Source organism: Manacus vitellinus, unplaced genomic scaffold (assembly GCF_001715985.3).
Source record: "Manacus vitellinus isolate BGI_N305 unplaced genomic scaffold, ASM171598v3 scaffold_6_pilon, whole genome shotgun sequence".
NCBI classification, from domain to species: Eukaryota; Metazoa; Chordata; class Aves; order Passeriformes; family Pipridae; genus Manacus; species Manacus vitellinus.
The window spans coordinates 15,825,618-15,853,043 of record NW_021940750.1 but is presented as its reverse complement, the minus strand read 5'-3'; the positions used below and the strand labels follow the sequence as shown (position 1 = coordinate 15,853,043).

Below are 27,426 nucleotides of genomic sequence, written 5' to 3'. Positions count from 1 at the left end.
ACAAATATCTTCTGGGTACCATTTCCAAAATACCTACTTTCTGCTCCAGTGACAACAAGCAGAGAGGATACAGGAAATATTCTAAGTCAAATCCAAAACATGTAGCAAAATGTCTTTATATAGTAACTGATAAAAAATATCAATATATTTTATGCATGGATATATTCTTTAGATGCCAAGAGGTGTTTTTCTATACAAAACCCACAATCAAATTCACACCTAAAATTTAACCAACAAATTTACTATCATTCTTGGGCGTACAAAGAGAGGCCCTTAATCTAATGATCGACCCTTAAGATTAAAAAAATTCAAGATGTGGTGAATTAATTTGGCTTCCCAAGGAAAATATTACATAATTCCACCAAGAATCCATGAATAAATGATGATGTCAAACAATTTTTTCTATGTACTGTTTCACAGGCATTTGTGTTGAAACTTGCACATGAATAAATGTTCGCCATCACGTCCTGGTGTAAATAATGGCCCTGCACCAAAAAGCAATCAATATACTTATATATTAATATTCCTTTATAATCTGATTACGTAATTTGCTCAGACTGTAGTAAAATCCATTTTACTTAACAATCCATTTATATTGCAAATATATATGGAAAACCCCTCTCATTTTAAATGGATTTCTACCTCATTAAACTCTTCTTAATGAGACTGGGGATACAGCTTTCAAGTAAATGAACAGAAGGTATTTTAAATAAAATTAGTTTAGTTTAAATAAAAACAGCTCATACTTTGCAATACCCTACAGCTAGCAAAAATGAGCTACTTTATACACTAACCACATAGTGCAATTTCCTCCTCTTCCATGAAGGTTTGCTTTGGGAAGAACAACCTCACTGAACACTCATTAAAGAATCTTATTTTAAAATGACAGACAGAAGACGAATATATCCCTATGTGTGATATTGACTATTCACAAGTGCATATTGACCCTTGCTCTGCAATAGTAATCTTTGGTAATCTTACTCTATGATTGAGGCCAGGTAGTAAGATTCAGCTTCTTACTCACACTGCTACATATTAAATATTTTCCTTCCTTTTTTTTAAACGTAATTGTAAAAATAAAAACTTGTTTTAAAATTAAGAGAGATGCTGAATTCTTCATCGTTCTATCCTGATTTCAATGAAGCCAGTATTAGTCAAAACTTGTCTCTGTCAAAATTCACAGATGGGAGGAAGACACAACTCTTCCAGTTTTGGAGCTGTTCAAGGAGTATCAGGCTATGTAGCCCAAGATCTGGAAGATAATAAAAGAAGCAGTTACAATACTTTAACTTTTCCCACTAGCAGTGGAATCTCATTTCAAAACTATGCGCTTTTTTCCCCAGATGATTTTAATCACTAGCTATCAAGATCCCTTTTAACTGCATTTATGTTCCCTCTGCCTCAATGCAGTATCATTGAAGATAAATGATCCAACTTGATAGATTCTTCTCAGTCACCTGAAAGACAAACATCGTTTTTAAAGAAGTAACAAACAATATTCACCTTTTTTTTCATGCGTAAACTATACAGTGTATTTCACTTATCACAAGCATGTAACATTTCCGCACCAGAAGACAAGCAGATCTGTCATTTCTCATCAAAACAAGAAACCACTTCCTGGTAGCTGACGGTCACAGTTAAGTTCAGCTGTAGCAATACTTTGACTCGTTCTGTTCCAAAGGTTGTATCCCTGCTGCCAGCCCTCTCCACAGACGTCACTGGCAGATCAGAAGCCCCCATTTTACCCCCTGCAGAAGCCCGCCCGCTCCTTTCCCGGGGCCACAGCCCCTCTCCAGCCCCGCAGGGAGCGCCTCTCTGGCGGTGCCGGGAGGGCGGGACCCGGGGCCGACCCGCCCCAGCGCTGCGGGCCGCCATGGCGCGGCGCGGCCGCCGGGCCGGGCGCTGCTGCAGCAGAGCGTGTCCGCCGCCTGCAGGTGCGGCCGCCCGAGCGCGGCGCCGAGGCCCAGTGGGTGGAGGTAACGTGGGCTCTGGGCTGCCCCCTCGGCATCGCCCCTTCTCCGCTCGGCTCGGGGCCGCTCCCGGCCGGGCACCGGGAGAACGCTCCCTCCCCTGGGCGCGTGCGCCGCCGGGAAGCGAGGGTGGGCGTTTACAGGGATTTGAGGATAATCCCCCCTCTTCCTTTTCCGGGCTCAGCTTCCTTTCAGACACTTTTCTTACCCTATCCCTGGTTTTCGCTCTCGAGCCCTTTCCTCACCCTCTCGTCATTACCCAAGGTTATGCTCAGTCCCTTCAGTCTTGTGCACGGTGGTTTGTCCCTGCTGCTCCTTCCCTTTCCCTGTGCTCCAGCAGAGGTTTTCCGCAGGCTGTAGTCCCTTCGGGAGCATGGCTGCTCAACCACACAACACCTCCTTCCCCTCTGACCGTGTTGTTCCTTCTTTTCTTGAATACACTTTCACAGAGGCACCAGATCCTTGGCTGGTGGGCTCAGCTGCTGCTTTGTTTATTGTGTGATAGTGTGCACTTGGAGAGGAAAGGGCAATGGGGCTATGGTAGCAGTAGTTCTGATGTTGGGTTTTTTTTAACAGACCACTAACTAAAAATGAAATTTAGGGTGTAGACAACTACACAGGTTGAGGGAAATGTATTTTCCTCATATGCCTCCCATGGTCCTGCTGGGAGAGGTAGGTAGCTCTGCAGACTCTTAGGGCTAAGTGCTGTGCATACAGCCCGGGGCTCTTTACCAAAGCATGAAGGCTGCCCTGTGGGGTGCACTGCCCTGCTGTAGTTGTCACTGTTTATGGGTTACCTACAGTAGAATAACTCATCTACGCTGGTGTCAACTATTTAGCCCTTGGGTTGGTCAACTGTTTAGCCCTTTACACATGTAGCATGTGTAAAGGGTTAATGAGTTCATTCAACGAATCTGAAAAGAGTTCACTGTTTGTCTTTCACCTTATCCTTAAAACTTCTCTCTCCTTGTTCAGAAGGGGCAGATGGATCCATAAGGCCTAGTTTTTGCAGCATGGTCTGGGAAACCAGAATGTTTGGCTGAAGTGCATCTGTGTGTATTGCAGCATAAATTACTATAGGAAAAATAAGCTATTTCTAGCTTGCTAATCTCAGAAGTAGTTGCACATCTAGTAAATAACAGCAGAACTGTAATTTTGCTGGCTATCTTTTAAACTGTCTGAAAAGAGTTTGAAGTTGTTATAGTTGAGAGATATGAGTAACTGTTACAAGGGGGGTTGCGGTTTACATCTCTTATTTGGAGTTTTTAACAGATTCAGCAAAAATCTCTGGGAAAGTAATAGAAAGCACTAAAGGAATCTGCAAGAGATTGGGGTGATCTCAGCAGCAGATTATTTTTTGGACATGAACCTTACTCATATTTGTCATGAATACTTAGGAGTCTTTCTTGGCTACCTCGGGCTTTTTAAGAGAAGTCACTATGCAGGAAAAACAACTGGGAAGTAATACTTTCTTTAGTATGACTACTGTAGAGGTCATTAGAAGGAAACTGCTGCTGATGTTTTGTGGTAGGGTAATGTTACTCCCTATATATGCATGTCAATGCAAAAATAAAAAATATAGGTCTCATCGACTACTATTTTCATGAACCAGTGTGTTCCTGATGTTTTATAACAACTTAAAAGTAGGTCCTCACCTTGAGACATTTCTAGCATACTATAAATATCATACTATGTGGGTGGCTTTGAATAGCTGCTGAGCTGTAGGAGACCCCTGTAGGTACTTTAGGAGATTCAGAGCAGATGTTCTTTATCTCCAGAAAGGTTGGGAGTGTACTCTATACTTACACATGAATCACTGCCTTCATTGTGTTTTCATGATTGAGTTTTTTGGTCCTGTTGAGGATTACTGGGAATTGGATGTCTTGTTTATGGAGAAATGTTGGTTAGATAGCCTCCATAAAAAGCTAATGTGTACAGCAAAATACTTAGGAGAAAAAGGAATTCTCCTTTTAAAGGTAGAGTGGAAATAAGGTGTGGTTTGGTGTATTTCACAACTATGGGGGAAAAGAAATGTAAGATGAATATTCAACTAAAATGAAAACTGCCTTTTCCTTATCATCTTTCCCTTGATTTGTCTTCTGGTTAATATAGCAAAAAGAGGTGCAAAGTACCAGGCACAGACTTGTTCTGTGACCTGTGGCAGATGATGTAATCTCTCTTTGCTGCAGCCGAATATAAGAAATATGAAGAAATCTTCCCACAGGGTAGCAAATCTAAACTTGAAGTGGAAATGTCAAAGAATAATTAATGCAAGTTTCACAAACTCACTTTCTAAAGATTAAAAGTATCTCTATTTTCATTATCCACTGCAATTTCCTGGGGAAAAAAAAATAAAAAAAAGGTAGAGTTGAGATAATATTTTACAGAATATATTTTGGTTTTCCTAATAATATCCTGAAAAATTCAGATGGATGTATTTAGTAAGGAGGATGAGGAACGAGTCAGTTATTTGTTTTTTCCCGCAAAAGAGCTAAAAAGCAGCACTTGGAGGCAGCATTGCAACGGCTGGCTGTGTGGCCTAAGGGCTGGGTACTTCAGCCCTTCATAATTCAGGTTGCCTGATCTGATGATTACTTAGGACAGTTGTATAATAAATGCCAGTGTTGCAAAGTGACTTGCTTTGCTGGTTTATTTATGTAGGCACTTGACTGATAACAGTAAATCCACATAGAGCACAACTTCCCTGTCCAGCTGCCTACGTGTCACTGTGTAAGTTCTTGCAGTGGCTGTTTGCACATCAGTGTGTTGACTATATGACCATGTTATTTGTGTTATTTTACTTGGTTTTTTGTACTATGGAGAGCAGATAGATTACAGGGGACCTTCAGCAGTGGCAATGGTTTTGCTTTGATTCAAAAGGTTTACACGTTCCCATTTGTAAGGTAACACATACACAGGTATTCTTCCCAAAAATGCCAAGGCAGCAGAAAGATTAAAAAAAAAGGTTTATTTCAGATGCAAGGACTACTTCTTAACCATGCCACACACACTGGGCCCCAGGGTAAAAAAAGGCAATGCCCCACCTTCTCCAAGGCTTTTTCTATCTTCTCTCTCTTCTCCCCACCCTACCTCTGGCCCTAGGACGCCATGTACATGTGTGCAAACATGTTATCTCTCTGCATACCAGAGAGAGAGATGGCTTGCTCACACTTCTCCCTGCAACTTTCTCTGAAATGCTGAAGGAAGGAAAAAAAAAATCTAACCTGTTTGAGAAGGCATTCTGCAGTCTTCCTAAGCGAAACAAGTTCTGGCTTTCCGTTAAAAATTCTTGCACAATTGCACCGATCCCTACACCATTCCTTACACTGGTGATGAGCAAAAGTCTCAGGACACCTGAAACACTGATATAAGATCACTGATATACGTTATTATTAGGTTTGCTCTTGTAATGTCATTCAATTTTACATCTTCTATTGAATTAAGAAACGGAGTAAGAACAAAGTAAGATCTAACAAGAGGTTAAAACATGGCTGCACATGTGTTGAAAATAGTGTTCAACCACAATTTTCAGTCATGGTTGAAACCATAAGTTTCAGCTTACAAATACTTGAATGGGTTTTAACTATATCATGGTTGAGAAACGGTCTAGAAGACCATAAACATGCAATACAAATAGAAACATCCTCTAGAACCTTTAACTTGTCTCTGAATTAATTGTCTTTTCATTTAACCTCCTGTATCTCTAATTTTCCTCAATATGCATGTTTCATCTTGTGATAAATTGGATATTCAAAACCAGGCATCAAATAATGATAGAAGCTGGGAAAATGATGAATGTTGTTACTTAATCTTTAGCTGTCAGGCCGTAGGACTTGGAGGCGTCACTTTATTTTCTCTTTTGTCTCTTTAAATGAGATGTTTGCAGAATATTGTTACTTCTGTAAGTGAGACTGTGCAAAAAAAAGACTGTCACAAGTTCCAGAAATAAAATTATTTTCTGGGATGCATGCTATATCATGGCATCACTTATTTCTAATGCCGTGGCCAGAAGTGTGCAATGTAAATGCATTTGGCCTATTTTATCACAAACATATGTATTAGTAGGTATGTGTGCATTGCTATTATCTATTAATATCCTCACCCTGGTCTGTTTCTGGAGTTAATATTTAGCTAAACGTGTAAGGATGTGTAATGTCTGGCAGCCTGCATTTCTCTCTTTGAGCAGATGGTTTGAAACGTCATTTGAGGTTCAGGCCATCGAATTTGTTACAGTGTTTATGAAATGTGGCAGTCATTTGGGAATATGTATAATATTCTCTAGTGGTCAAAATGAGTTTTGAAAGGAGCCATTTAAAGCGTTTGAAAGTTTCTCAGCATGTACCATTTTGACTACAAAGAGCATTCTCTTTTTTCAGAAGTTAGTCACTAAAAACATAGTTGAGAAAGCATAGCTTTTCTTAGTCATTGCTGTGAGCATTTTGTTTAATCTCTGCAATAACAAAGGGATAAAATCTTATGTGTATAGCTAAGTTTTCTTAACCAAAAACCTTTATCTTTTAGAGAAAAGGAGAAAGAAAAACAAATAAAAGAGAGGAAAAATTAAATAACGGTATTTTTTAGAAACTCCACATTTCCTATCTTTTTGCTTTGATAATGTTGGTTAGTGACTCCTTCCTAGTGTCCCAGTCTATTTAACATCTCTTCAGTGGTATTTAGTAAGCTGACATCTATATTTCTTCTAACAAAAATATTAAGATGCTTATTCTTGACAAAACAGTGGGGAGGTTTTTTATATACTGTATGTCTGTGGATATTGTATGCCTTTCGGGGGTTTTTTCCTGAAGAAGTTAAACCATTCAGGTGTACTTGTGCGTGAGACAGTTAAACCATTCAGGTGTACTCCTGCATTGACTGCAGAGCCTCTCAGTTTGTCTTAATAAAGCACGGGTTATTGCACATGCATACCTTGAGAACTCACCAAGAGAACAGAAAAGCCACACAAGAATTTTCCTGTGCTTTCTATTCAGTACAGACCTAATTCTTCCCTCACCTACATAGTTCTTACAAGTAGTCTCTCTGAATGCTAAGTAAGTGGCATATGCTTTACTCTGGATTTATCAATCAGGGGAAGGGTTCTCTTTCACCAGTAAGATATTACACAAGCTGATAAATAATATTTTGGACAACTTAATAATATTCTGAACAACTTCACAGATGTTGGTCATCGTATTTAAATCTTTAATTATCAGACTGTGTGTTTTTTTTTCAGAATTATGTTGTACTAGATTACTTTTAACACCAGAATAAAATTTAGTTCACTGACAAGTCCTGTGGTGTTTGTTATGCTTCATAATTGGAAATAAACTTGAAAATTATTTTAGCCCTATGTTTGATAGCAAAAAAAAAGCCAAAATTATTTCCTATACTGGATTTAAGTACACTAATTCATCTTCTCACCTTGTCTGTGTTAATACTTTACATTGTACATTTCAACTAAATTCGGCTTCACATGGACCTAATAAATTGGATTACTTGTATGTAGAAGCATTGTGCAGATAATCAGCATATACCTTATAAGCTTCCAGAGCATGTAAACTTAATGTCTGAAACCATACAAAATAACTAAAATTATTCTCATAACCTTTTTTTGTTGTGTTGTTTTTTGACTTTTGATACCAGTTTTTGTAAGTATGCATTGTGGACAATGAGAAATATTGACATAGGTTTCTGTAATCTTTTATAGATCCAAAGAGGGCTTGTTATCTACATATGCTTCTTCAAAGATGCTGATGAGGATCTCATTCCAAAAATCGGTATGATATAACCCTTCTAAATTCTTGTATTTGAAAAAGAAGAAAACCAGTAGAGGCAGAGAAGGCAGCAACTATTTGGACAAGTAGAAGTCAAGAAACCATGAGATGGCGTCATTCTAAATCAGTCACCTGCCTAAAAGAACAGTTTGGTCTGTCTTGTTTCTTTTGACAGTTGTCCATGCCTCTCACTCTGTCCATCTGCTCAGGACTAACTTAGAAAATCAATTCCCATGATGATAACCTTCTAGGAAACAGAGAAAATGCTGCACCTTCTATTTAACATATTACATGTATCAGGCAACAGGTTCAGTCCAGGACAGAACTGAATTTCAAATAGTTCATGGCTTGATTTGCTAAGTATTTTGACACTGATCACACTGTATGTGCAGGATATTTAAGATTACAGCCAGTAGAGGGAGCTGAGTGGATGACTAGACAGTGTCCTTCCCATCTCATTTCAGTAGTACTATATACACTATGAGTATTTTTAGTGCAGTTTTCTGGTTCAAAAGTGATAACAGCAATATCTGCAGTTCTTGCCCTCTTTTCCACATGCACCTTAACATTTACATAAAAGCAGAGAAGATGCTGTGGATCAGGTCAAATGGTAGTGATTTCTGTCTTCACCCACTGCTGTTTTGGCTTGAATTTTTTGTTTGTTTTCGGTTTGTTGTTGGGTTTTTTTCCCACTTTTATGTCATTTCTTCTCCCTGCTTTCCTCCATCAGTAGCACTGGATCACCTGGAAAAATATGTGATGCCATGTATTCCAGATAAAAATACCCCTTTTCTTTTCTGTGGCTGGCTGATATTAGTGATTTGGCAAAAGGTTGTGTAATGATAGTCTATTCCAGGCTAATGGCCAGGCCCAGCAGTGCACAAGTACAGGTGCTATTGAAAATGCTGAGAGGAGCTGCTGTGGGGTTCTCCTTGGTCTTGGAGGGCACAGTCTTTCTGAGATGCTAAATAAAGTTGAAATATTTGGGAATATTTAAATCTATGCAAAAATTTATTTTGTACTTGTGAGAGTTTCATGAGAATGTTACTTGAGAATAATTACATTTCCAGCTGTGGGGCAGCGGAAACAGGCCAGAAAAAGAAAGTTCTGTTTCTTATGAGGAGATTCATGTATGACCATCCTCCTCGAGTGCCTGGTTTACAGCATATTGTTCCTAAATATATTTTGAATCTGTTTAAATGCGTGGTTTTGGTTCCTGAATCACAACTCAGCTCTTTTTGCTTTGAACAACATTAAACATGGAGGCATAACTAGTATCCTCACAGCTTTTACAGAGTTTGAGGAAGTTTTGGGGTAATGATTTGATTTGTTATATAAACATGGAAAATCTAATGTTAGTAAATGTATTGATTTTATTTGCAAGTTTATATATTCTGGTTTATAAGGCAAATTGCATCTGACCTTCCTGCCCACTTCCTTTCTCAAAAGACAAACTGGCCCCTGCACATCTCCAAGTGGAATGCTGAAGGACTCTCACTCCATTTGAGACTGAACTGTGGAGCTGTGCCTTCAGCACAGATCATTGCTGGGTCCTGCTGCAAACTACTCCAACCAGTGTGAAAAGACAGTCAGGGCACGAAGCTCTCCAAAGTGCACTGAGGATGGTGTTGTCTCCTACAATGTGTAGTGTTGTGCACATGCTGCCTATTTGAGCATCAGAAAATTTAGTAAGGGCCATTATGTGCACCCTTCTCTGGGTTCTTTTGGGGGTGTCAAACTAGAATCTACTTGAGGATTTTAGATAGCAAATCACTTCCCCCAAAAATAAAACTTTAGACATCTGATGTTAATATACATATCCTTAACATTCCTCACAATACTCGGACATATTAGTTGGTTAATAGTATTTATTGACTGTCCATGTTTCATTTAATTAATAAACAGTTTCTTTTGCTTGAGTAGTTTGTCACCCATCAAAATACTTTTTGAATCTTGTTTATGATGGTCTGTTTAATTTACTTCAGTTATACTAACTCTTATTTTATTTTTATTTGCAGTCAATATGCTGTTGAATGTTAAATTAAGTGAAAATGAAAACGGCGAGTTCGTTTCTGTTCTTGATTTACCAGGCGATGTACTTATCATACCTCAAGCTACCCTAGGCGGTAAACCAAAGGGAAGAAAGATGCAGTACCATGCAAACATTGAAAAAGAAAAAGGGTTGGAACTTTATTCTCAGTTCGTGACTTTGTGTGAGAAAGAACTGGCTGCCAATTCCAAATGCATGGAAGCAGGTGTTCATGTCGAGCATGGCACATACGGAAACAGGCAGGTGTTAAAACTGGATACAAATGGACCTTACACTCATCTGATTGAATTTTGAAAAAATAAATTGTATGTCAGATACAGTACTGGTATCTTTTTTTCTCCCTTCCTAAGCATTAATGTGCTTGAATGCTTTGGGAGATAGATACAGTGTAAAAAGGGCTTTCATTCATCTGTACTGGTGTTGCCAATGCCATTGAATACAAGGATGCCTGAGACTGCTTTGCTATAATGAGTATGCATTTTATGCTCATATACATCTGGAGTGTGCTCAAAATAATTGTTAATATTGATCCAATAATTTGAAATTATTAACAAGAATGGGGTAATGCATTCGTTTCTTACTAAAAAATAATGAAGTATTTCATGTATAGCTTGAGTAAGTGGTTTATAGATTAGAAAAAAGAATACTGTAAATGTTCTTATGTTTCCAGATTTCCTGAGTCAGTTTTTGCCTTTCTGTTTTCTAACTATAAAATGGCAATGCTTTCTAACTAGCCAATACATAGAAAACACAAAATCACTGAATTTTTAGCCTTTTAGAGAGTAGGTACTGAATAAGAAAGTCCATCCTCCTCATCGAGAGTGTGTAGGGGTGGAAGACTTAAGGTAGTACTGGGCTGATCATGGGCTATGTAGGGAAGAATAAGTGAGGCACATCAAGAAACTAGCAGTACCACTGAATTGCTTTCTTGAAGTTTGTGCTCTGAAATCTCTGATGTGTTTTGATAGGCTGCTTGCTATAGCTTGGTCTGTGTCCTTGTTACTGGGGTCTTGCTGTCTACTCAATTCTTTCATAACAGAGCCTCAGGAAAAGAACAGAAACATTCAAATGAAAACAAAAGTAAAGATGGTACATTGTATGCAGCCATCTCATTGTTCCCACTGCCCCTATTGCTTCCTTCAGGCTTTTTGTCTATTGAATCTGCCAGGCAGAGACTAGTTTTCATTTTATAGACAGTGTTGGTACATTTGGGACCACATTCCCAGCTGACTCCCTATGCAGTACTGTTATAAACATTATTAACAAATGGGGTTAAGAAGCTATAATGGGAAATTCTCTCTTGTAAGGCAGTGAGAACAGAACAGCTGTATTAAAATGTGGCAAATTCAAAACTGATTCAAATATGCTTATCCTGTGAGTCAAGTTTCTCTTTTACTGCAGCATTATGGCTTAGAAGGATTCAAAGTGAAATTAGACATGTATATGGTTTGCAGTAATTATCCAAAATTGCCATTTAATTAACAAATTATTCTGGAAAAGACCTAAAACCTCATGGATGATGAGGTTACCAGCTTGTACAATCCTAACTTGTAGGTCAGTAGTTACAAAATTCTGTCCTTATTTTTATTTTTGTAAAAAAACATTACTGAATGTGTAATCTGCAGACTCAAACTATGTCATGAGAATTACTTTTTTTTTTAACAGATACAAAGCTTGTAGTTTTGATAAGAGAGTAATGAGATTTTTTTCAGATTACATAATATATGATTAATAATTACAAAATAGATAAGGATGTTGAATTCCTGGCAACTGACACTCTCAGAGTTGAAAGCAACCATTTACACAAATGACCTGGAAATATTAGCTATTAGGTCCCAAATGATATGTTTATTCATTAATAATTAACAGTTGTGATAGACACAATATGAGTTATGTTCTCAGTTCCTACTAGCAACATTTAACTAAGATTGTCTTGATATAAATAACTAATAGAAATTCACTTTAATCTGTGTGTGTGGTAAAACATTTTTATTCCTCTTTCTTTTGGAGGTCAAATCCTAAAAAGTGCTGACTTTACAGGACTTTCACAGACTTTACAGGAATTGTGGGTATTTAATATATCTCAAGAATTGATCCTTTGAGGTATAAGACAAAGTCTGCAGTTTTAAATTTTTTCCTGTCTCCAGAAAGATCTTTGGCAGCCTGGCAATTCATTCTCTATATTTCAAGAACTCTGTGAGTTCTAAGAGGGATAGGCTTGAAAATGTTTAGTGAAAAACAGACTTAAAACAAAACGCCATCTCATACTATCTCTCATATAAAGCACTAAAATCAAATATATATTTTGGTTGTTCTTAGGACCAGACAGAACTCTATAATTTCTGTTACAAGGTGGATATTTTTGTATTATCTGCCCATTTCTGATTTATTTTTGTAAGCATCTTGGAATACTGATTTCTGCCATCTTCTGCTCCAACGATTGGCAGCTCATTGAATATTGTGCCCTTTGTACTGCTTTATTTATATCTACTATTGATTCACAATCCATTTACTGAAGGAAACCATTTCTGAATAGCATACTGGACTGTACTGATGAAAAATCAATTAAAATTACTTTTTCAAAGCCAAATGTTCATTTCTTTCTGCCATGAATATATGCTTTAAACAGATGATCTGACACTGCTTTAAATAGTTTCTATTCTGTGACTAGACAAAACCTCAAATAATTATCCTGTTCTATACTTGTAGACCATCTATTGGAAGATGCTTAATATTCCCCACTTCCTTGAAATAACCTATAAAGTCAGGAGTCATCCTTATGCTATTATGCCTTCAATTCAACTGTCATACAGTAATTCCAGTATCAAGTTTTTGTGACCTCGTTTGCAGCGTACACACCCAGTGTGTCTAAACTGAATGTGTGTGGACTATGAACTGGGCTCATAAAAATTTACTAATGCTTTCAGGTGCAATAGCTTGTTTTTTGGTCAGCAGTATTCCTACTTCCTTCCCATGCCCTTTCTGGAAATTTTTACCTTTGCTGTTACATACAGCATGCAACACACGAATTTACAACATACAAATATTAATCCAGAATTGGAAGTTAATAAACAGTGTGTAGACCAGTAATACTAATAACACTGCTGCAACTGTATTGCTATTGCTAGTAACAGTCAGTAGGCTTTATCACAAGTGTTACAAGACCTCAGGATGGAGGCTTATCACACATGCTTTATCTGAGCTTTCCTTAGTCTTCTTAGAGCTTTGCTTTTACTTGATTTAGCTGTAACAACAATTTTTCTAAGGGCAGGGGACTGTGGCTGATTTGTTTTACTTTTGCGTTGTATGCTGAAACAGCAGTTGTTATATAGATATTAATACTAAGTAGTTATTCTGTGTAGAATGATATTTTTATGACTCTAACATAATGTTACAGTGTACAAAACAGCACCAGCCTTGAGAAGTGAAGACACTGACAGCAGTGTAAAGTAGAGGCAGGGGATGGTAAGAGATGGGGCACAGACTGTCACTGGAGTCCTCAAGGCTATAAACTTTCCAATGGTCAGTTAAAGAAATGCAAACCTGGAGCTGGGCAAGACTAGTCTTAGGGGTAAAAAAGAGAAGAAAGAATGGGTATTTAAGATGTAAAAAAAGCAAAATACGCAGTCACGGGCCAGTAAAGAAAAAGCAAGGTGTAAAACTTTATTAGAAAACATGCAAAATAGCCCCAGCTTCTTTTTTCCAAAAGAAGTAAAAGGAGAGGAAGAAGAACAAACCATAATACCAACATCATACTTCTGAAGGCATAGGACTCCAGATGCTGATAATCCACTGTGCTGCCTCTACCAGATGGAAGCCACATGAGGTGAAAGGGTAAGCACGACACCAGGAAAAGGGGTAGGTATAGGTACTAGGTGTGCATGCATAACGATTTTAAGTGTAGTATCATTATTGAGACTTTTTATACAGTTTTTTTTATTTTTATTTTCTTTCTTTTTCTACAATAATTAGATTTGGACTGAAAATAATTCTTTGATTAAATTGCTAAGGTTGCAATTATAATAGATTTGGTGTGACTTTATACACAGAGTGGATATCTTGTTGCCCATAGCAAGATTTTGCACATAACGGTTTCTGCAGACAATTGCTTCCCCATGTTGAAACTGCAGCCACTTGATGGCCTGCTGGATGTTAGCCAGCCTTTGTGGTTCTTTTCAACAGGTCCTTTAATGCAGCTGTGATGTCTGATCTCATTTACCACAAAAGCTGCACAAAAGTTTCATTCTTCACTGTGACTCAATGCAACCACTGCTCTTTAGCCCCTCTTTGAGAACAAAATCAGTTCCCCTTGGATTTATAAGTATGATCTGGTGAACCTCAATCTCACCTCTGATATAAAAACAGCTTCTTTGGTGAAGGAGGTATGAATCTTTTAAGCTCCATTATTTTTTGCTTTTATTTTCTATTAGTCTCTGCTATATGGACTCCCTCAAACACATAATGTTTATCTTCTTAAGCTGGAGTAGCAGTATGCCATAGAGTGGTCTCCAAGCATTACCTGAGGTCTGTCACCAACCTCTGTTGTGACTGGCCTCATTTCTTGACTTCTTAGCATCTCAATTCTCATCTAATAAATGGATTTTTTTTTTTTTTCAATGTGTTGATCCTTAAGACTATACGTTGAGCAAAACAAGAACCATCACTCAGTTTAGTGTATTCACAGCACAGTGGGACAGTACTGGGCTGTCTGTAAGATCCACCAGTTGCTTTATACTAGAACTCAGGGTGACAATTGCTGGACAAGAACAGAAAGTAGAGCTTCCTCCTCAATATTTTTCTTGGGAAAACAGCATCTAAAATTTGAGACTCTCCCTCAAGAATTTAGTGAATTTAGTATTTCCTATTTATTCCTTCTTGTTTTCTTGAAGCTCCACAGAATTTAGGAATCCCTACAAGATTCTTTTACCAGAAGTGCCATGCAAATACAGTTGAAAAGTAAATGGTATATGTGGTCAAGAGAAAGAAACAGCAGTTAGAGTAGCCCAAATACTTTGAATGTATTGCACATTTTCTATTTAAACCAATGCTGGCTGCTAGTTCAATTACTGCCAGTGTGCGGCTTTGGGTAAAGCAATTTTCTGCTCCACTTTTTCCATCTGTGAGACAAAGAAAGAGTGAAAACAAGGGAAAAAGAGGTTTAAAACCACTAGTTTTTTTCTCTTCACTAAAAGCAAAAAAATCACCTCTGATCCTCCTTTTTTGTCAGAAGGCAGTATGCTTTCACCTCTCTTCACCTTTGTTGGAGCTACAGGAATTTGCCTTTCGCTACCTCCTGCTTAAACCTCTGCCTCACAAATGTGACTTGAGCTAATGTCCACAGAGCACTTTGACTGCCTCAATGAATGGTTTGGTATCAGTGTAAATAACACCCCATAGTATTTCTAAAACAGGGGTGATCCAGACAGCATGGAAAAGCAAATAAATGGCATTCCTGTTGTACTGTTCTTGTTCATATGTACTTATGTATCTTATTGCTCTGAATTTAAGATTGCTTTCTATTCACTTTAATTGTATTTACCAGTGTAAGTGCCACAATAGATGCCCTATTGCGTCAGTATGTATTAAAAATGTGCAAGTAAGGAGCTTAAGGCTATTTAGATATGCTCCATTAGGAGAGATTCGCAATAAAGGTTTTGTATTAGCAGTGAAAGCAAAAGGGTTTTGGGAGGCTTTAGTATTTAGCTGGCAATTCATCCCTAAGAGCTAACTTTCTTATTTCCCACTGCCATTTTGGTAGCTGTATCTAATATTATCTAGGCCTGCATAATACTTTTATTTACATTTTAGGATTAAAAATAACAGCAGGACTGTGTAATTGCTTGGCAGGAATTCAGGCCTTGCATTTTGTGATAGTACAAAAAGCAACTGTTGGGAATAAAAAGAAGTATAGCAGTATTGTAGCATAAAATAAAACTATATATTACCTTTGATATTCAATGTGTAAAAAAAGAAAGATTTGTACCTAAGACAGTGCAAAAGCTAGGACACACCAAAATGTGTTGGATTCTACATGCCCCCAGAAGGGAGCTACTGCAGGGAACTGAACATTTCACTTTTGGGATTAGAAACACATAGTTACTGTCTCAACTGAGGGAGCAGGCGTGGACAGACTTGGATGCTAAGGGCTGCAGCAGTTCTAGAACTGAGCATGTTATAATGTTTATAGGCAGATTAATAACCTTAAATTAAAACCAAATGTAAATTGCTTGTAGCTGATGGTGTAACTGTTCACACATTCAGAACTTAATTGTCTCACTCTACTTTAAAACCAGCATGTTGACTGTATAACAAAATTGCAAAGAGAAAGTAAAACTAAATAGTTAATCTTATAATTAATCTAAAGACATTCCTTCTTAATTATTTTAAAATATCATGGAATTTGGCTTTTTCTGCTATGTAATTAGTTGGTGATGTTACATTCGCTTCAAATCAGGCCCCTAGTCCTGTGATTCTTAGTCATGCATGGACAGTCACACTAAATTCAAAGGAATACATTCTTTTTTTTCCTCTAGAGTCATTGAGGATTATAAAGCTGAAAGAAAGAAAATATTTAGCTCAGAGGCGTATGCGACTGCATAGATATTCTACTATGTCTGGAATTTGTACGGCAGAACTGATTCATGCTGTCTCCCCACTTCAGCAATATAGACTAATGAGAAGACTAATCAGTAGGTTTGTGCATTTCATTTATTTGCCAGTTGCTTATTTTATTAAGTAATTTGCTATTGAAGCACAGTCAGGACTAATGGGGAAAGGGAAAATTGAATTAATACATGGTGAATACATTTAACTATCCTATTTTTTTCTGGTTTAGAACAAAATACTCTAAACTTGCATGACAATAATTTTTTTTATTTCAGATGGAAAAGGGGAAAAATAAAAATGGCATACATAATTGCTGAAGTAGACACTAATTTGAATCAGTGCACGGTTAACATTCTGTTGACCAATTTAGGAAAAAAATCATAATAAAAATCTAGGTTAGCCATAAATTCAATAAACACAGACTCTTACCCTCATGTAAACACTGCTGGCACAGAGTCACCCTAAAGCTGATGTACCCAGAGATGGAAGGAGTGTCCTGATTTAATATCCTTTGTTATTCCAATTGAATCATATCAGCTTAGCATTAACAAAGCATTACTTAGATCTGATATCATGTGTTCAGGGGGGCTGGGAGACATAATGCTTAGGAAAAACTGAGCAAGACTTTACTTCTTAATGAGTGATATTTTGTTTTGCTCTATGCTCATGTAACATTCAGCATTATGAAATACTAATCTTGGGTGGGTCCCTACCTGCTACCATAACAGAGTGAATAAAAGACGTAGTAATGATAATAACAGCAATAATATTCCAAAAATTATCCTAAATTTGGGGTTGCTTATTGTTTCTGGGTTAAACATGATCAATTCTTCACGAATATTGCCAGGTCTTTCTGTTACCTCAGGGCTGCCAGCCAGAGCAGCCTTTGTTTTTCTGGAGTTCATTATGGAAAATGTCATAACACCAACAGTCTTTGAATATAAATTGTTCAGCTGACCTTTCTCACAAGTGAATTGCAGATCTTTATGAGTAGCAGCAACTCATCTCCTGATCAAAATGAGGTTAACCTAGCAAATAGCTCTTTCCTGGGAGTGTACGTTATTTTTGATACCAGGAGTTAACACCTTTACACCAGTAGGAGTTCGTAGAGTTGATTTCTGTGAAATATAATATGTAAATAGTTTCCTGCTTCAGGTATGAGGCATTTATATATTCTTCATTACCACATCCATTGCCAGAATTTTTTTTAAAAGCATCAGTGCTTATGTTTTTTTATCACAGTCAGTTTAGTAAAAATGAAACCAGTGTCCATATATGGTAACACAGCCTGGTGCTCGTGGCATCTATAGCACAGTGTAATCGGGCAGTTCTGCGTACACTCCTTGAAATATTTCTCAGCAGTATCATCTGCATAACTGAATACAGATGTTCCCAGAGGATCCCACTGTATATAAACCTTATATGTTGAATCTATTTGAAGATGAATGCAGAAGCTTATGTAAGGGTTAGACACAATTTTGGGTCGTATGGTTATGTGTCCTGGGCATTATTCCCTCCCCACAATGGCTCCCTCTCAACAACTACCTGAAAGGAGGCTGTAGCAAGGTGCTTCTTCCAGGCAACTAGTGACAGGATGAGAGGACATAGCCTCAAGCTGTGCCAGGGGAGGTTCAGGTTGGACATCAGGAGGAATTTTTTCATGGAAGGGATTGTTAAACATTGGAATGGACTGCTCAGGGAGGTGCTGTAGTCACTATCATTGGAGCTGTTCAAGAAACGACTGGACGTGGAACTTAGTGCTATGGTCTAGTTGACATGGTGGTGATCAAAGGTTGGACTTGATCTTGGAGGTCTTTTCCAGTCTTAATGATTCTGTGATTCTGTTTGCACCAGTTAAAAGAAAATAGTCCCAGAGAACGCAGAACTACAGTAAGATTATTGTTTGTTTATTTTAAAACTAAAAAATGGTTGAGAGACACATACGTTCCTCTCATTAAGACAGAACTTAACTTTGATCACAGATTTCAGTAAAGAAAATCTCTCCAGTGGAAATTTTCCCATGACCAATGCATTTGCTTATGAAAATTCGGAAGGGTGGAAGTCATTCCAATGATGTAGCAACGCTTTCCAGTTGGAGCACATGGACGAAGTACCTAATGCAGTAGGAGAAACCAGGAGCTCCAGCTGACCTGGTCCTTTAGACACAGAATGACTCCTTGACTTGGGATCCCATATCGATTTGGGGTCAGAGCCTACACAGATGAAACTCGAGTAACGACTTTTGCAAATGTTGGGTTTGACATGCATGCGCTTAATATAAAGGTGCTGTTCCTGTTACTGTCCTATGCAGTGCCCAGGTGCCCTCTCCAGAAAGTACGCCTGTGGGGTGGAGTGGAAATCAGAAGCCATGGTAGACTCTTATGAAAGCCAGGTACAAATCCCAAAAATGCCTGCTGAGCTACTTTAAAAAAAAATATCACCGAGAGGGACTTTTTTTGTTGCTGTTTTTGGTGGGAGCACGCTGAGCGCTGTCTCCCGGCTGTGCCCCGCTAGCGCAGCGCCGCTCACCGCCCCGGCGGCTGCAGGGCCCCGGAGCGCCCTCGGCGTGGTGTCTCTGTGCCCCCCGGCACCGCGACACCTCGCTCCCGGGCCCGCGGCTCCCCGAGCGCTCCCGCCCTCCTCCTCGCCCGCGGCGGGCGCTCGATGGCTCCGAGGCCCGATTGCACAGCCCTGAGCACGGAGGACGCCCCCGCCGATCTCCTCCTCCTTCTCTCCCCCCTCCCCGCCGGCGGGCGCGGCAGCTCGGGCGCAGGACCCGCGGAGGCCCCCCGCCGGAGGAGGGCGGGCGGACGGCAGCCGAAGCCCCGCAGGCGGCACGGAGCCCGCGGGCAGCCCGGAGTACAGCGGCGGCAGGTAGGGAGGGCGGGGGCAGAGGTCGCCGGTCCTGCCTCCGGGACAGGGGGCCCTGCGGAGAGCCCCGGCGGCCGCCCCGGAGCAGGGGCTCGGAAAAGCGCCGGTAGGAGGGCGGCGGATGACCCAGAGCCCAGCGCGGTGCCAGCCCCCCGCGCCGCGGGGGATGCCCGGGCTCGGCGCGGCGAATGAGGGGCTGTCGTGAAGGGGCAGCAGGGCCGAGCGGAGGCGGTAGCTGTGCCTGCCCGAGGCCTGCGCCTGAAAAGTGCTCGATCACCCCCCGAGCCGCCTGGGTGGGTCGGTGGGTGACACACACAGCCGCCTCTGAAGCCGGCGGCCGGGCGGCTCCCGCGCTCCCTCGGCACAGCCCGTCCCGGTCCCCGGGGCTGCGGGGCAGGTCTCAGCCCCGCGAGGGGAGCGGAGAGCGGAGAGGGGTCTTCTCGCCGCGGGAGGAGCGGCAAGCCGGGCACAGGGCTGGTGCCGGCCGGGTGTCATGGGGGTCGGCGGCAGAGCAGCGCTGCCGGCCGGGCCGGGGTGGGCGAGGGGGGGTGTCTGCCCTGTGCGGGGCGGTACAGAACCTGAGGCTGCAGGGACGGGTTCGGCGTTTACTTTCAACGAGGTTCTGTGATTTTTGGGTCTTTTTTGTACTTTCTTAAAAATTAATAATTAATTAATAATATTTAGGGGAGGAGTAGCAGTGTTGGACATTCTGGTATGCAGAAATGTTTTTGCAGGCTTTTGCACTTGAAATTTGCATCGTATAACTGGTAAAAACCGTGCACAGGGATGGAAAACCTGTAAAGTTGCATTAGTGTTGACATTTTTGAATGAGGGAAAGAGTAACAGATGTTGTAAGTTTAGTGAAAAGGAAAGTTTTTTGAGATGTGGGTGGAAGGATGATAGGAGAGGAGGAAGGCGGATAAAAGTTCAGGTCAGCTTTGTGTTTCTCTAAATGAAATCTGATAAATTTTGAATTTTTAATTCATTATTTGTAGTGATTCTTTAAGTTTGGCATTCGATTTAGTAGCGTTAAGTGTTTGCAGTTCTGGCCATGAACTGTACTTTTATTTTAGTCTCACATGCCAGAAATATTTTCCCTGTCTTCAGAAATAGTCAAGCTATACTGTATGTTTTGGTGTTTTGCTACATGATGTGTAATATTCTCATGTATGAAATAACAATTGAGACCCAGCAGATAGATTACTTCTGCTTGTGTGCTGAATGGAGTTTGGGTTTCTTTTCCTGATTGTTTGACACAATGAAATGGAGTTGGGGGGAGGAAGCCAGTTTGATGTTACACTAAATCTAGCAATACACTGAAAACTTGTGCTTGATTATTGAACATAGGATTGTTTTTATAGTTGGTAAAATATCTGACTTACTGACTACTTCATGACTGACTACTTCCCAACACATCAAAAACTTTATTAATCAATGCAGTATGGTTGTCTGATTTAAAATTCAGAACATCCTAATGAGGTAGGAGGTTAGAAATATGTTCTCACAAAAATATATTCAGATTGTGGGATGTTTGTTCTATTCAGTTTTTACCAATGTGGTTTTTACTGATTTTAAGGAAGCAGAACCCTTAAAAAGACACAAAATATGTCTGTATAGACAATGCAGACCAAAAAGGCATGAAATTTTTATGCAGTTATATTTTTTGAGCTGTTTTGGAGTTTTCTTTGGGGAACAGCCATGTAAAATACCTAGAGAAAGAACAATTGCATTGAGGTATGTCAGTAATTTATGCCTGGATAGTGGCCTCTGATCCGCCAAACAAGTCTCCTGTAAAGTCTGCATCTGTGAGGCTCCTACTGCTAAATTTCTGTGTTGGTGTGTTTCAGCACAGTTGAAGTCTAGTCATAGTAATAGCTATAATAATTTTCAGGAAAAATAAGTATACTTTTCTGGGATTTCAGGATATGTTCAGCAAAAAATTCCTTTGGCTGAATTTCATGCTAAGCTAGACTGGATTCAGCATTTACCTTAGTGGAAAATTGGTAGCTAAAATCAACTTACACTTTGGATAATCCATATGCATATATATCACCTAGTGTAAGTCAATTTAACATTTTAACAAATAATTTCATTTCCTGAAACTGCTGTCATTGTGATAAAAAACCCCACCAGCAACAAACCCCACCCTGTCAGCATACTCAGTTTGATGTATTTTTGTCTGTATTAGATAAACAGTATTGTCTACAGTGTTCTCAGGAATAAAACTATATTCAGACATATATTGAAATTATTGGTAGGATTTAGGTGGATGTTTATACTTCTGTGCTTTTCATGCACTTGCTTTGCTATGACACCAGCTTTCAAACCTGCAAAGAAATAAACCCAAAGCATTCTATGAATTTTTATCAGACAAAAGCTAGTTATTGCTTTCCAAAGTTTAGTTAGTCCAGTTTTAGGGAGGGGGGAATCTTTTAAACTCATTTTGTCAGTATCAAACTTCCAGATATTATGACTATTTTATGACTATTAGAAGCATTGGTTAATTATTTATATGTGGTTTGCCAGGTTACCTGTAAATAAAATAATGTTCTAAGGTCCCTGTAATGGAGCCAAGTCTATCTCTGGCTGAAACTTTCAGAAATGAACCTAAATAATATTAGAGAGTTGTGAGGGCTAGGGGGGACAGTGTGCCAGTAGTGCTGCTGTGGAGCTCAGGAAATGGCTGGCTTATATTTCTCAGTAGCTGAATGTTGTTGCTTCTTGGTTTCCTGGAATAATTCTTCTTATGTGGAGATAAAAATTAAAGTGATGACAAGAAACATGAAAGCAAAGTGTATGTACTTTTTAACACAATGAGTAAATGTCTTCCAAATTTTTTTTAAAATGTCTTGAATATGTTGCGTTGCTGAAATAGCTATTGCATTTCCAGGCACTTTTTTTCAGGATATTTTTCTCTAATTTTCCCTCAAGCTTTGTCCTCAAAACTTCACAGAAATCATTCAGCATTCTTAGAAGACATTGTCTTGTCATTTCTTTCACATTTCAGCAAATGTATATTGTGTTGTAGTTCTTATAAGTGTCACTGTTATGTATGAAGGTTGTGGGTGGTCACATTCTTTGTGTGAACATTTTTAAAACCAGCAAGTCCAGAGCAAGGATTCTGATAGATTTCTGTTAGGTCTTTGTTGCCTTTGAGCTTTATTACTTTTTCAGATAAAGGGCAACTCCTCTGAAACTTGGAAATCAATAACAGCATTTTGGTAGGAAAATCAGTCGTTCGGAACTGTTCCTGTGGGAGTAAACAAGTACTTTGTATGAGCATCATGGTTCACAAAACAGCCTCTTTGTTTTGCAACACAGATGAAAGTAGCTGAGAAGCTAACAATAATTCTGTTTGGGCTGCATGATATTTGTTCTTTAGGACAGCCTGAAACAGTGTGAACACAGCAAGACCTACATATGTGGGAGGTGCAATATATGAGGATACACTTGGCTTGTAACTTTAACGACTACCTGCATAAATGCTACCAAATTTTCAATGAGAGGATAGATACATAGCTGTCCTGGGGCAAATTGCTTCACCCAGAGCACAGCAGAAAGCCTGAAAGAATAGGATCTTGGTTCAACATTTATGATTTCAGAATCATGTTTCTAATCTGAATAATTGCATGCAAAAATATGATGTAAATGGAAGTTGTCCTAGTTTGAAATCTTCACAAATAATTAGAGGAAGTGGATGGTTTTGCAATAAGCTTTACTTTTTCTGCTTGTAGTTAGACAGATTCTTCAGTGCTTTTTGCTCTTTGGGATAAGCATGTGATGCAAGTGGGTAGATGTTTTGGGTTTTTTAAAAAAAGGAAGATAATTTAATTTGTGAGTGGAACTGAGTCCCTCTCTAACACAGAATATACAACAAAACATATGAGTACTCAACTGTGGGATTTATTTGGTGTGTTTTTCACATGCTAATGCACTTAAAATCTGATATTAAGAGTTACAATTCTGCTTGATTTAAAGATCTTAATATTTCAGACCATCTCCTCTGTGGCCTGGTGTTCTTTTTCCATGTCCTCTGAGTTGTAGTCTTGTGATGACTTTCTCTTGTGGTCTGTTCTTGCAAACTGCTGTCAAACATGACTGTTGGTCCCGTCTTCTCTGTGTTTGGCTTCAAATTTTCCTTACTGCTGACCAATGTAACATAACACTGCTAAATACCTGGCACTATATTAATTTTGGGTGAAAAGCACTTATCACTTTGATGCTAATGAGTAATTTGGTCCACATTGATGAGACCAATCAGTGACAAATTCAAGTATGAGTGTGTATGCATTGAAAGACTGGGTTCTGGTTTCAGAAAATCTTCACTGTCCTCCTCATCAAGGGTTTAATCAATTAAATGTACCAATGCTTCTGCTAAAGAAACAATTCTCGGGGGGTTAACTTTCTCTTTTTTCCCCTCCTCCTCTTCATGTCTTGGTGCTAAAATGCCCTGCATTTGCTTGTGTGTTTCTTTGAAAATGCATACAAGAAAGCGGTGAAAGGGCTCACGAAATTCCCAGGGTTTTTTTCAGTCAAATGAGAGGCCAAGAGTGATTAGCACTGCTGAAAATAAAATATGTACAGAAGGCTCAATGTTAAATTGGGACCAGCAGTTACCTGCTATTGCTTCATGTAGCTCTGTGGAGCACAAAGTTTAAGGCTAAGGCTTGTGTATATACAAAGAAGGCAAAAGTTAGCTGAATGCTGAGGATCCTGCCACACAAAAGATTTGGAAGTACTGACATGCACTGACACTTCTATTTAGCTTTGCCTACTCTAACTGAAGATTGTGAGGCAGACTTTGCTTCTGTGATTTAGTTGATGATAGTTTGTATAAGTCAAAAAGTAAACAAAGACTGCCTGGTCTTTCCAGTAATAATAAACACCTTTATCTCTTGAATGTTCTCACTTCAATCCATTTCCAGTATCTAAACTCCAAGCTCATCTAAGCTGAAATTTTAGTTCTTTTTTATTCCTTAGGAAATTACTGAGATTCTATCGTTGTTGTTGATTTGAAGCAGATTATTTCTGTGAGCTATAAATTCTAGCTAGATTACAGCTAAAGATAACTAAATTCTTAATTTCCTGGGCCATCAGGTCTCCCACTTGAAGTAGCTGGGAGTTTCATCCTGCACTTTTTGCCTTCTCCAGGCCTCAGTGCCTCTTTCTGTTTGCCTACTAGTATAAACAACAAACTGTAACTATTGGATTTTGGTCTATGTTTCATTCATTAGTAGCTGAATTTGGCTGGTTCGTTAAGGTTTTTCTGCCCAGCTGGCAAAGCCCATCATACTCGGTTTCTCTTGTGAGAAGTAAGTCCAAGGGGGCTGGGCAGGAGTTTTGTTTATGTTTGGAAGACACTCTAAACGGGTATGTCTGAGGGCTTAACATAGAGGAGCATCGATGTCTCTCCCTGCAGTCAGCTCAGATACATTGGTAACGATCATCCCATTAAACTTTTAAAACAGTGCTGCAGGAGTAACATTGATCTGAGCTGTTAATGGCTACAACTAAATGTGTCAGGCTAGAAGGCTTTCTCTGGAATGTATTAGTTCACTTGTTAGATAGATGATAAAAATCTTGCTTTCTGAGGAAAAAACATGAATTTGAAGTCAGTTAAAATACTGCTACAGTGCAGTGAGGGACAGCTTGAAGCTAATGAATGTGCTTCAGCTTTGTTTTTCAGCAGTGGGATGGTTATGGTGTTGATTGTATAGTGAGCCCAATGGCAGCTGTTAGGAAAACATGGGTTATTATTACTGGTCATTTTTGATCTTACTCATTACAGTTATTCATTACTCTTTTTTTACTGTTACTCATTACTGGCAATGAGTAACAGTGATAATTTCTTAGAAGCATAATATGCATTTACTTGTCTGCTAGAATCCACAGATATATCAGTGAGGTCCTGAGCTGTGCCATGCTTCAAATTGTCACCTGTGGGGAGCAGCTGAGGGAGCTGTGGCTGTTTAACTTGGAGAAGAGGAGGCTCAGGGGAGACCTTGTTGCTCTCTACAACTACCTGAAAGGAGGTTGTAGCCAGGTGGTGGTCAGCCTCTTCTCCTGGGCAACCACTGACAGGAGAAGAGGACACAGTCAGTCTTAAGCTGTGCCAGGGAAGGTTTAGGTTGGATATTAGGAGGAATTTATTCACAGAAAGGGTGATTAGACATTGGAATAGACTGCCAAGGGAGGTGGTGGAGTCACCGTCTCTGGAGGTGTGGAAGGAAAGACTGGATGTGGCACTCGGTGCCATAGTCTAGTTAACGTGTTGGTGCTTGGTCAAAGGTTGGACTTTATCTCAGAAGTCTTTTCCAATCTAATTGATTCTGTGATTATCTTTATGCTTTAGGTCAGATTTAATGCAGAATTATGTTAATACTGAAACTAGAAAAATATAAATAATTATTATTAAGATAAATGACACTTTATTTTCTTCACTGCATAGTAGATGTAAAGGACTTGGACCCTTGTTTAGATTGTACATTAGATCCTGAGTGTCATGCCTACAGAGCTGAGGTTGATCTGATTTCTGTTTGAGCACTTGTTCCTGGAAAAGAGACAAACTGCTGGAACAGTGAGAGATCAAATATGAAAAGTCTTGAAAGAAAATAAATTTGTAAGTACATACTTGATCTGTGTGGTAGTTTCCATTACTTGTGTTGCTCTTCTTTGAAATAATGAGTCATAATTTAAAAACTTTCTTTTAGTGAGAGATCAGTTAGGAGTTTGCTTTATTGCAGATTACCTTTTTTTTTTGCTTTTTATTTTTTATATATATGCAAGATATGCTATGAGGTGGAAGAAAGGGGGAAAGTAAAAATTATTGCCACTATTGCTTATAGGTTTTCACTGGTTGTGTATTAGTTTTTGTTCTATCTTGTATTGGCCCTTTTAGCCACCAGCACACTTGTAGCAAGTGTGGGTAGAGCCCTCCCCAAATCTTTGTTCTCGAAGCCTGGCCATGATGATTAGTTTTTGTCTTAGATGTCCATGTGAAAGAAATACAGCAGTCTATGGTCTGCTCCCCTCAGATTTTAAAACCTGAGGAGATTACCTAGCTCAGAATGAACTTGATAAACATAATAGATCTGTTTGGTTTTTTTAGTCTGTTATAATTTTGTCATGGCTAATCCGTTGGTTCTCCTATTTGAAAGATAGTTGCTAAAGGCAGTTACTCAGATCAGTCTTAGCCTGGATGAGTCACCCTGTATTTAAAGACTACAGGTCCCTCTTTTCTCACTGTGGTCTGTCAGGAACTTCAGAAACTGAAGTGCTTTTGCCTTTTAATACTTGACTCACCCTATATTCTTTCAATTTACAGGGTGACATTCTGTTTAGAGGTTGTTCTAAGAGCTTTTCTGAGCTCTTTTCTGACCAGTCTTGAACAATCCTGCTTGCCAAATTTTCCATCAATAAACGAAAAAAAATTTCATCGGTAATAAGTAGGAACACCTTCTGCTTTGTCCAGTAAATCTTTCTGACAGTTTTGTTGCATACTGTAAATGCAAAATAAACCTACACCATAGGAAAAAAAGAGGGATTTTTGATTGATATGTTCTTGTAGCACCAATGGTAAAGTAATTCTTGTAATTTCTTCAGTTACCTAAAGACAAAACCAAACGCATGGTGCTTCATGCTATTTGGCAAATGAAGATTTTATCAACCATGTATACCTTTTCATTTTGGTTGATGGCATAGTATACATCTCATTCAATTAAATTTCACACTTTTTTTTTCCAGACTTCTTTTTTCAGATTGAGAAGCATCAAAATTGTAACACCAGGGGAAAGGCACTATCAAATAATTCAACATTTCTAAACATGAGTTTCATGTAAACATAGATGCATCTTTACATGCTTAGGTTGCACTTGCATCGATTCATTGGCATGTGATGACGTTCAAAAAGCTGCAGTGGCTGACGTGACATTCAGTCTTCCACCGTGCTTGCCTGGCCCCCTGCGTGGCTGTGCCTCGCCTCTGAGCTGGGCACAGTCCCACCCTTGTCTGGTGTGTTTTGGTTTGATGTTTTCTTCTGCACTTAGAAATTGCCTGGTAACATCCTGCATACATAACAAGGACATATTTATTATTAATCAAATGTAGCTCATCCCTGTGTTCTGTGCTTGTGTTCTGCTTTACATAGGCTTGTAAGCAG

General features: G+C 39.2%; 2 protein-coding genes across 4 annotated transcripts in view; both read left to right on the top strand.

Annotated features, from left to right (window-relative positions):
- Positions 1-1,857: 1,857 nt before the first annotated feature.
- On the top strand, positions 1,858-12,381 carry DTD2 (D-aminoacyl-tRNA deacylase 2; the record flags this gene model as incomplete). Its single annotated transcript, XM_025896066.2, is given in 4 exon segments — positions 1,858-1,921; positions 1,924-1,976; positions 7,675-7,744; positions 9,760-12,381. Coding segments are annotated over 4 exon segments (513 nt in total), but the record flags the coding sequence as incomplete, so codon positions are not given.
- A 13,374-nt stretch (positions 12,382-25,755) lies between these two features.
- Positions 25,756-27,426, top strand: part of HEATR5A (HEAT repeat containing 5A) — a 60,697-nt gene continuing 59,026 nt past the window's right edge. For 2 of the 3 annotated variants that reach the window (XM_029964127.1, XM_018082668.2), the window contains exon 1: positions 25,769-25,887. The gene's annotated coding sequence lies outside the window, so the exon portion shown is untranslated. Of the gene's footprint in view, positions 25,888-27,426 lie in introns of all 3 variants that reach the window. The other variant, XM_029964126.1, reaches the window with a different exon arrangement.